An 11611-nucleotide genomic window follows, 5' to 3' on the forward strand; every position below is an offset into this window, starting at 1 on the left:
TGTTGAATAAGGCGAGGACGCGACCGTTCGTTCATTAGCGCCCATACAATCCTTCAAGACTGATTGGTCTGTCAAAAAAAAAGAAAGAAACGTCAGGTAAGTTAATTTGTAATTGTTTTCTTGTTTACACTAAGCCTGCTTTTTAAAAGCTGATAACACTGAGGTTTTTGTAACAGTTGTCCCACCCACGAAGATGTTTTGTATATAGATAGAGATAGTCAACGAGATCATCATGGAGGTCTGATTCAACACCTTTTAGGGGCACTTTAAAAGTCACAAATTGGGGCTAATGCCGCTTTTTAATTAAAGATCATCTCAACCCATTCTGGTACTCATTTTAGCTTCTGGTGCATTTTAGACCCTGAAATTAGAGCTATTTTGGTCGCTTAGTTAAGAGAGTCAAATTGATCCACAAAATCATTTCGGCATTTAAACGTCCTCCAAGTTTCATAACCGTAGCTTCAATGGCCTTGAAGTTACGAGGGAAGCTCCGGATATTACCCAAATCGCTGTTAAAAAAAAAAAATCCAAATTGTACTATTTAAAATCCTAGAATCTGAAGACTTGTATGACGATTTTGAATCTCTAGTAACAAAAGTCAAATCATAACTGTCATATTTGTATATTACCGTTTTGTCATTCCTTTCCTTTCTACCCTGTTTCATGTTTTCCTTATCTTTTCTCCCGTGTTGCCTTTAAAGAAGCTCAAAATAGTTATTCTTCATTATTTTAGTCCTCCCAAAAACCTTTCCTTGTTTTTGGATCTTTGATATTACATCCGGTCTCTGCCTTCTTACTTAGCAGTAAAAGTCATTTTTTTTTTTTTGTTATCCTGGCCCGCCTTCAATAGCTTTGCTTTGTTTTTGCAAACTCTATTTCCACAGCATCCTCTCGGCACTCGTACAATACCCGATTTTCATCTCGACAAAATCAGTTAGCAGACCAAAAATACGTACTAACTACGGTAAACACACTTTTCAATTCGCAGCATCACAAATATGAGAAACAATAGACTGTAACATTAAACAATCAAACTCTGCTTCTTCGTTTAAAACCAAATACAGGAAAAATTTGCTTATAAACCAAAAGTAATGTAGAGTTCTTCACCGTCATCCGTTCGCTAAACACACTCTTTTTCTCTTTCTTTTTTCTTTTTCTTTCTTTTCTTTTTCAAACCTTTCCAAAAAATTTTCTCTTCCGCCGAAATAATTTTTCTCTTCCATCGTAAGCAGTGCTCAACTCGAAAGCAGCATGCTACTTTGGGCACTGCTCACACTAAACCAAACAAATTTATCCTAATTCTTTTTATTCCTCCTTTGTAATATAAATGTTTATTGTCTTTTATGTATTTTATTGAATCTCGTTGTAAGTGTGAAAAATAAAAATTGAATTGAATTGAATTGTACATGTATATATATGTTATAAACATCTTATAAAGTTCTGTTCAGTTCAAGGATGGGCACCACAGGCTCAGGAACGAAAAGCAAAGCCCATCCTGAATAGTTTTTCATCTGGTCCAAAGTTCAATCCACGCTCGCAATCTCCAAAGTGACAGTCCTTCACTGCATGGGTTGTCTTGGCCCTTCATACCATCCTATTCCATCCTGAGAAGTAACTTTTCCAAGCCATCGGAGGCGTGAGGCGTCGGCGTTTGATCTCAAACACATGCATGCTTTAGCATTTAGTCTTCGTGTAGCGATGTGCACTGGATATCTAAAATGTTACGAATAATGATGGAAATAGTTTAGTAATTCCCTCCTAATCGACTTTTGTGGGTTTCTTCTGACTCTAAATTATAAATTTTAAACAAATTTATTTTCCATCTTGCAACCTGCAATAGTCCTGAAATCGTCATTTTACCTCTTAAAGGACATTGGACCATCATCATGGCTGAGACGAGGTTCTTGACTGTTGTTCTACTGCTGCTTGTGAACAGAAACTGCACAGGTTTGTGAATTGTGTTTTCTAATAAATTACAACAAATGATGATGAACAATAATACTTACTAATATTTAATGGCATGATTACCAATGAGCACTCTTAAAGGGGAAGTATCACGCGAATTTGATGTCATTTCAAAACTCAAAAATGTTTGTATGTCAACATAAACAAAAAAATAATAATTGTCTAGTTTTGTTATAAATTATCACCCCAGAGTAATAAAAGTGTTGATTAGTGCCTCTGGCTAGACAAAGTAGGTCGGAATGGATATACACTTGAAAAATGTTAGGCTAAAGTTTTTCAAGTTCTCGCATTTTTGTTTCCAAAATGCGCAAGGACAGATCATGATTTGTTTCTTTTAAGAATTGAGTTGATTTCTTTCCTCTCGTCATTCTCGAATTTTTGGCAGCTGATTGAAGGTCTTATTTAATCACTTTAATTTAACAAAAGATACCAAAAACACCATGATACTTCCCCATTAAGGCTCGTGGATAACAATGGTGTCGATTTTTTAACAGATCTTAATTATTGAAGTAATAACATTTGCTAAAAGTAGTATGACGTACGTTTTTCCAAACCACGACACTTTGGGAAAAATGAATCTTGAAAAAACGCTGTCGTTTTCTCAATAAGCTAATATAGTTGTACGTACCAGGTCCTGTTAATTGTTGGACATTTTGTTACATTTTCTCTTACTTGAAAGTAAATATATGAAACATATATTTTGAACTGCGGATGAAAGATCAAATAGAAGAAAGATCCTTCTATTTGATCTTTCATCCGCGGTTCAAAATATATGTTTCATATATTTACTTTTATCTATTCATCCCTCACGGGTATATTACGGACTCACAATAGCTCCCAGTTGGCTTGATAGCTCAGTTGGTAGAGCACTGCACCGACATTGCAGAGGTCATGGGTTCGAATCCCGTTCAAGCCAGAATTTTTTTGCAGGCCTACTTTTCGCAACTGCTTAAGTTGCTTACTAACTGCGAGGATCAGTTTCTTCTATTTGATTTTCTCTTACTATTTGAAAATCCATCACAAAGACCATAGTTACTAAAAGACAATGGTTATGAAGCCTAACAAACTTCTTTGTTACATGTTCTTGTTAGCATTTTGGCCTTGACCGTACACAAGCCACAATTATACATTTTACAAGTGTTGGAGCAACTGACCAATAGAAACGTTCAACTACTGAGTGTGAACGCTAAAACAAAGGACTGTGCAGGATTGCTGTCCTTCCAACATAAATCGTAGCACCATTGTTTTCATGGCAAGGTTTCACAACCAGTCCCTCAATAAACTATGCAAAGACAAACGTGACCTCCTTTTGGCGTGTAGTGCGATTTTCAGCCCGGCACATGTTCAAAGAAAATTGGCAATATTTTAAAAACATGATATTACTATCGTTATCCACTACTTAACAGTAAGTGAATTACATCTAAATAATCTCAATGAAACGTGTTAATAACTTATTCTTTCTAGACGGCATGATGGGAGAAAAGAAGGTTGACTGCAACAAAGCAGCTTTTGGTGCCAGTGATCTGAGTGATTTTGCCACTCACTGTACTCCGATGGAATGGTCCGGGTTTTTTAAAGATCCCCAGGTACAGGTCATTTTGAAACAACTAAGCCCCAAACTTCTACGAGGTAGCCAGCCACCAATGCAAATGGTGTTTCGGGCTTTCGAGTTCTTTGCACCAGAAGATATCAAAGTGGTTATTTTGGGCCAAGATCCTACACCGCAGCTCGGCAAAGCCACGGGCCTAGCTTTCAGCGTCCCAGACCCCAGAACAGTTCCTTCGGTGTTAAACGTTTTGCTGGAAGTGGCTCTGGAAGGATGGAAAGTTGATATAAGTAACGGTGACCTTAGCGCGTGGGCACAACAAGGTGTTCTCCTCTTGAACATGGCATTGACGATTCACCCAGCGGGTACATCACAGGCCACCCATTGGAAGGAGTTTACAAAATATTTGATTAGATTTATTAGTTCAAAAGCTCAACCTTCTGCGTGGATCCTGTGGGGACAAAAAGCAAACGAAGCCCAAGGTTCCATTGACCCCGCAAAACATTACATCATCACCGGAAGTCACCCTTCGCCTGTGGGTGGTGCAGCCCTTAAATTTTTTGGCGGCGCGTACTTCCTTTGCGCAAATGAATTCTTAACCGCTAAAGGAAAAGTTTCCATAGACTGGAGTTTAGCAGCAAAAAATGTCATGGACCCATGCCCTTAAATGCCGGGTAGTAAAAAATAAAAAAGGAAAAGAAAAAAAAAGGAAAAAGAAAAAGACCTAAGGTGGACTATTTAAGGGAGGAGTCTGGTTGAACATTTTAAGAAGCAGGATGTGATTTACGAGAAAATTGAAATTAGGGAGGGGGGGGGGACGTGGGATAAAATTTTGTCCAAACCCAGTTTTATCCGTATTTCTTTTCGACCAATCAAAGTTTGTGAAGCAAATAACTTGTTTTACATCAAAATCTATTTACTAGAGATTAAACGTAAGGTGATTATAATGATAATGGTGATGATGACGAAGATAATAAAAGGTGTCGATCCATTGATAAAGAAGTATTTTTGGAAAACATAGCTGCATCTTGAAAAACCAAAACTGTGTCCTCAAATTCTCGCTGGGAAAATAATGCCTTTGAGTCTGGAGTTAAGGACGGTGCCTACTTTTGTTACTGCGGATACGTTCTGCGCATCTCGAGATACTCGGGTTTCCTATAGGTGGTGCCTACTAATACAGGGATATTTTTGCTCGGTTTAAAACTATGCGAAGAAAGCAAAACTTAGCAAGTGCCCTTCGTATTTAAAAGAAAATTGGGAGTAACCATGCATTTTCAGAGATAATTAATTAAGCTTAAATTTAGGAAAAACTGCCATACATTACTTTCTATTTTGGCGCTTTTTAGAAATATCTCTAAAAAATGCGTGGTTACTCCCAATTTTCTTTTTGGATTTCAATAGCCCTTGCTAAGATCTACTTTTCCCGCACAGTAATAAACCGCGCAAAAATACTTTAGTATTAGTAGGCACCGTCCTTAAAACTACTCAAACAAAGTGTCTCTGATTAGGCTTTCATTTTTTTAAAATGTTTTTCACTTTTTAAATATCCAGTTTTTGAAAAGAAGACCTCTAACGTCATACAATAACTGGCCTGTTTTGTGGTACAAGGTATCGAGAAATCAGTTTATACAAGAGAGAATGTAAGATTGTTAGTACAAGAAAATTACATATAATTGAAATAATAGCAAATATATAATCGATGAGTGTAATATCCAAGGTAACTAATAATAATTTATTAAAAACTAGATCATTGTATAATGCAATTCCAGGGATTTGATTGGCTTAGCAGCCATGGTATATGAGCCATTATACCATGCCCGAGAAATCAGGTCGACCATTAAATTGTCTTCTTATTGTTCTTGCAAAGCGAAATGAACAAAATCTAGCAATATTTCTTGTTTGTTTTCAATAAAACAATTATTTCACTCGCGCTTGTTGGCTATGAGATGATTATAGCCAACTCGGCGCTACGCGCATCGTTAGCTATCTATCATTTCAAATCCAACGCGCGCTCGTGGAATAATTGTTAAAAAGCACTTTTATTTACCTTGAATTACCTGCAACGCAAAGTCTCCTAGCTATCTTGACAGGTTTACTTCACTAAAGCTGTTCTCTTTGTAGTTCTGTTAAGGAAATTAGGGACATTATTCTATTGTATAATCTCAAATCTGGCTGCATGTCTATCGATTGCAACAGACACTTCCTTCCTATACTTAAAATTCCTATACAATAGTCCATTTCCGAGTTGCTCTGAACTGCCGGAGACTGGGACCCATGTGCTATCGATAGTGCAACAAGATCCGTGATTGACAGTACGTTGAAAATGATTTGATCATTAATATAATAAATTATATCAATATAATAAATCGTGTTGTAGTTACCGTGTTGTAGTTTTTACTTTGACTAGAGATCGAACCTTTAACCGAAAGAAACATTGTTATCGTGGAGCGAATAAACACCTTAACCTTGTAACCTGTGACTTGTGTGGATACATCTCTAGCGGCCAGAGAATCCAGCAAAGAACCTCATTATGAAAGCGAGACTAAGTGCAAAGTTTTTATTATGAAAATTAGTTTTCATTCATATGCTACAAAACTAATTTTCATATGAAAAGCTTCCGCACTTAGTCTCGCTTTCATAACGAGGTTCACAGCAACTCGGAAATGGGCTATAACTAACCACCTCCCGAGATGCGCAGTACGTATGCGCAGTAGCAAAAAAGGTACTACCGATTCTTTTCAGCTTTCGTGTCCGTATATGAAATCCGCAGATGAGATGAGTACATACATACATACATACATACATACATACATACATACATACATACATACATACATACATACATACATACATACATACATACATACATACATACATAGAATTTTTGTTAAGGCAGGTCGGTAATTAATATGTGATGCACAGGGTGGTTTTGTGGAGGTTGTAGGGTTTGACTCTATGGCATTGAAATGAAAGCTACCAAGCACTGATTCCCTTGCTCTTTAAGGACCGTGCCTACTTTTGTAATGCGCATACGCTTCGCGCATATCGAGATACTCGGATTTCCTATAGGTCGTGCCTACTAATACAGGGATATTTTGCGCGGTTTAAAACTATGTGGAGAAAGGAGAACATAGCAAGTGCTGTTGGCATTTTAAAAGAAAATTGGGCCGGGGGTAACCATGCATTTTTCAGAGATAATAAAACTTCAATTTAGAAAAAAAGAAAAGCGCCATACATTTCTTTGTATTTTACTGCTTTTTAGAATAATTGTTGCTTAATTATCTCTAAAAACAAAAAGGCCCCGCTACCCTCAATTTTCCTTCTGGATCCCAGTAGCCCATACTAAGATCTGCTTTTCCCGCATAGTCATAAAATGTGCAAAAATGCTTCTGTATTACGAGTCACAGTCCTTAAAAACCCTTTTTATTTTGTCCTAAAAGGTAATTCTAACGTTCGAATTTGTGGATAGAATCCACATGATTCAAATGTTAACTACTGGTGTAAGTAAAGGGCCGTACTTTTCCTCATCCAGTTTAACATGTTTTACAAGACGTTTTCTGACTTTTGAGTCTGTTCTTCAGAGTCAAATCCACCAGTGTAACCCAACAGGGATGAAAGGTATTCAGATAAGTATTTTTCTAAGGTGAGTACCGTATATATAGAGCGTGTGTATGTTGTAGAAGTTGGTTCTTACCAACAGTGTACATCTTTATCAAAATGACAGCTTTTGAGCAGAATTTCCTGTGATCCTGGTAATTATCAGGAGCACCCAATGGGAGTTTTCTTTCAGATCCTTTGAAACGCTATTTTAGGCTATCTGGAGTGCCTTTAAAGCTCTGTAGATTCATTTAAAGCTGTACTATGCTATTTTTATCTGTTCGGTCATTCTAGGAGAAAATGGGTCTTTTCCAAATTACTCGGGCATTTTTGTCCATTTCCCAAAAAAGGTTAGGTCTTATTTCCCTTCCGAAAATCTTAGCTGACCTTTTTTTTCGGTACCCGAAACGACATTTTTATCAATCCGAAAACACCAGGCCTTAAATTTCCCATATCACGAAAGTTTGAGGCGAAAACTATTTTTAGAAAATTGTAGGGGATTAAGGGCCTTCCGAACAGATAATTTACCGAAACGATCCGTTAGGTGCCCCTAAATTATGCTCGTTATGCTGCAAGGCGAAGTTGCTGCGCGAACTATTAAGCTTGTGTAAAATATCTTGAAGTGGGATCATTTATGAAAAATGCGTCCAAAAGCGGTCGCGTTTTCTCAAAAACTGCTGAATAAAATGAGACCTCTTCAAATTTCGAACAACGAAACAACGAAACAGCCGTTGCAGACTTTAAGAGCAGCTCCGTCGTTTGAATCTGTGGATGAAATCCTTAAGTGTGATCATCATTCAAAGGAAAGCTGTTAAGAAATCCATTCATCATAACTCATCTAGTCTTTGAAAAACAAATGAAATTTGAGACTCCTTTCCGGTATTGCGATTGGAAAATTCGGTTAATGTTCGTTTGGGCCATTAGCGCGTTATTATCATGACAATAAAAACCCTCGTAACAATGTTTAGCACACTTTGTCCACCTGCAGCAAATGACGCACGATTAAGCATTTAAATTTTTAAATTATTCATTAGTACGCTGTTTGAACAGTCCCCATTACTCAGTTTTCAACTTGAAGAAGGCGAGGCTGGGCAAAATGCTCCGTTCTTTAAAAAATCTTTCTCAAAGGCAGATTCGCTATTTTAACTAATTACTTTGCGAGTCTGTATAAAAAGGAAACATTGGCTTCTTCCAACAAACTTATGATGTAATCCCTATGGCTAATTGTGTTTATATTACGCCTACACTGAACATACACGAGCACGCTGCCAATTTCGCTAATTAAAAGTTGAATTTCACGGAAAAAAAATGTTTTGCTACCTGTATTTTAGTGTTTTAAAACTGTTATGACCATAAGAACTCTTAGTTTTAGTCTCAGACTTGAGCATCCCTTTGTGGACGTGACATGCAGCAAAAAGGAAGATAGCTTAATGAAAACACCTGGTATATCACATCAGCTGATCGATGTCTCAGATATCGTTAGATTTGTGATATTTCTCAGCCCCCGCGGGAAGAATTGTGAATATAATATTTTATGACTAATCACTTGTCTTCGAGACTATTAAACCTTGTCATGCGACAAGATGTTACCCACCAACCTTAAATTACAAACCTCAGCCTCAGTAAGGTAGGTGATAGATTTTGAATTTTAAGCAATTTTTAAGTTCATGTTGTATGCGAAATTGTTAAACAGTCATTACTGGCTCAGCCGGGAAACAATTTCTTTTGTGCGCGTCTTCATCCAACTTTTTCGACAATTATTTATTTACAATAAAAATTGAATAATGCCTAGATTCAAGACATTGAAACGCTTGAAAGCGTTCTTGAGTGCTTCCACGTGAACGAGTTGTTCCTTTTAACTTTTGCGTCCTTATCAAACAAAACAACACAACAACATAAACTGGCGAGAGCGACAATGCCGCTAACACGCGTCAAGTGAAATTGCCTGAATTATCTCCGAAAAAGTTACAAAACTCGAGATTCCGAAATATTTTGACGCTGATAATTATCACTTAGCTGTTTGTCGTAAAGATTGATGCCTGAGAACGCAGCTCTTTGCGGTAAGTGAAATGAATACTTGTACAATGCTACGCTCTATTGCTATATATTTTTTCGTAGCCTTGAGACGACGCAGTATTCATGTTAATGAACTTTCACGTAGGCAACATTGTAGCAACACAAGAGTGACAGTATGCAGTAACCACGATTGTTCTTTTTACGCTTTTATGTTATAGTATATTTGCCGAAAACTAATTTCTACAACCATTTAATTCCATAAATTTCTCAAGAGCGAACATCCTTCCGTTTGAAACGTGGATGAGAGAAAGACATAATTAGCCCGTCAAAATGCATCGGATAAGGCCGAGTTTGCATAAAAGTTTAATTCATTCTTAAATTTCGCAGCCGGCTATGACCATCCCAGGGTGACACTGTATCGGATAACTTTTTTTAAAATAGGATAAAATTCAAATGTATGCTACATTCAAAAGAGAGGTCTTATCACCAGAAGACAGTGACCTGTGGAATGGTTGCTGTTCTTTAAAATAGCCTCGTTTTTCCTGATGACATTTACAAGTAAAGAAGTGGCTGCTATTAATGTGTCAAAAGAACTCTTGTATAGTCTCTAGATCGGAGGCCACCTTAAAAGGGGCACACAACGGTTTCCAGCGCTTCCCAGTTCTAGTTACATTTCGATGGATCGTTGCGAGCCACCTTAATTCTCCTTTACGATATACCTTTGTCGTGTGGACTGCACGGTAGTGTCCCACGGTGGTTAAAAACAAAAAAAAAAACAAAAAACATTTCGCTTTTAGCCGGAAGACAAATTCACGGAGAAACGACGTTTTCCATCCCTCTCTGAAATAAGGATATATAAAGTTGCACTCTGTCTGTAAGTATTTGGTCACAGGTACTGACAGAGGTGAGGAATGAATTCACTTTTTCAATGTCCAACTACAAGCGAGAATGTGAGCGTTTAGTTTTCTCACAAGGTATGATTTTTGCGGGTGGAGTCTCACGCATTATCCTATAATGAACAAAATTGTAAGTATTTTTATTGTCAGAAATAATTCTTCGCCAACTTGTCGAAGAGATCTTAAGCGACCATCCTCATAATACCAGAGACATTCTGTTTGCGAGAACTGTTTTTGCGTCTGATGCAATGGTGTATTTCAGTCCCGCCTGAAATTTCATTCCACTTAGGAGGAATCCTTTTACAACGAATTGACGATTACGTGGAGAAAGTTTTAGCTGGGGCTGCAACTTTCGAAACTCGGCTTGCGTTAAACCAGGCTGGAAAAAAGTCATGTTTTGCCGTGAAACAATAGAGCTGGGGCTTAAAATGCATAGTTAGAAATATTAAGGTGTTTGTTTGAGGAATGATTCTTATACTCTTTGATAAAGACGGCCGAAGGCTGAATTGGGAAGAAACCGCTTACGATAGTAGGATTGACCTGAGATGAGGTTTTTAAGATGATATCGTAACAAGTTATTATTAGTTTGCGCGCTTAAGTATCACTCTTCAGTCGATCTAAAATTTAGCGGGCAAAGGGCAAATACACGAGTTTTATTTTTTATCGATGAGCGAATGTGATTAGTTTGTAAAGAAACTGTGGTGCTGCGTCGGTGGGGAAGTGAAAAAAATGTTTGGTTTTATCATGATTAACAGGGTTGATAAGTTGTTAATTTGGCCACCGTAAAGAGATCATGGAGTCCTGACGTTTCGAGCGTGAGCCCTTCGTCAGAGTGAATCATCGGTTTGGACAGTGAAAGTTCGTCAGTCTTGTTAACTTGAGGCGGAATCGAAATTTTAAACCTGAAATGAAAGTTTATCCCTGCAATTGCAAACTCTTTTAAAACCCGGAATGTTTATGAAGCGAAGATGAGATTTCAGCCCCCTAATGGGCTGAAATCTCATCCCGGCCTGGAACCCTCCTTATGTATAAATGATTCCCTACAGAGCGGTTGACGTTAGGTGAAACTGTTTCCGTTTGAAAATCTGTTTACATATTGATAGACTCAACAGTGAATTGTTGCATTCACAATCACCAACAAAACAATGGTAGCACGTGTTTCTTCTCTTGTTGTGAAAGAGGAAGAGGTAAGCCGTCTGCAGGCATAACTTATATTTGTTTAGTGTTTCAAATAAAGATTGACTCCGCACTCAGATCTATATACATATAATGAGAGCTTTATACACTTTTGAGTGAGTCAAATTAAAAGTTTATAAACATGTCTGCTTTCCAAAGCCTCGAATCAACAAACCAAACACTGAACAACAAAGATATAATACAACATTTTTTTAAATTTTGTTGTAATTCGTTTTATAAGAGAAGACAGTACCCGAAGGCTAATTCACTTCACAAGCCTGTGGGATAAATGTCGTGATAACTTATAACGGGCTCATTCGAGCTAAACTATCACAAATTACCATCAATTATCGTTTTATGGTTTATTAAACGCATTTGGCGGTTGTCGATTTGTTTGAAACCCTCCTACTTTGTC

General features: G+C 37.4%; 1 protein-coding gene and 1 non-coding gene across 3 annotated transcripts; both read left to right on the forward strand.

Annotated features, from left to right (window-relative positions):
* On the forward strand, window positions 1–4273 carry LOC146482303 (uncharacterized). 2 transcript variants are annotated; one of them, XM_085107201.1, is made up of 3 exons: window positions 1–96; window positions 1870–1947; window positions 3430–4273. In XM_085107201.1, the coding sequence occupies exons 2-3, from the start codon at window positions 1887–1889 to the stop codon at window positions 4176–4178; spliced, it is 810 nt and encodes a 269-aa protein (XP_084963327.1). In that variant the 5' UTR covers window positions 1–96; window positions 1870–1886; the 3' UTR covers window positions 4179–4273. The 2 variants fall into 2 exon arrangements, with proteins under 2 accessions (XP_084963327.1, XP_084963329.1); XM_085107203.1 differs by lacking the exon at window positions 1–96 and having other exon boundaries at window positions 1613–1947.
* On the forward strand, window positions 2809–2881 carry Trnav-gac (transfer RNA valine (anticodon GAC)). The gene has a single exon. It is a non-coding gene; the product is annotated as a tRNA-Val (tRNA).
* Window positions 4274–11611: the final 7338 nt, after the last annotated feature.

This window comes from Pavona decussata, unplaced genomic scaffold (genome assembly GCF_977016875.1).
Source record: "Pavona decussata unplaced genomic scaffold, jaPavDecu1.1 SCAFFOLD_46, whole genome shotgun sequence".
In the NCBI taxonomy this organism is placed as follows: domain Eukaryota; kingdom Metazoa; phylum Cnidaria; class Anthozoa; order Scleractinia; family Agariciidae; genus Pavona; species Pavona decussata.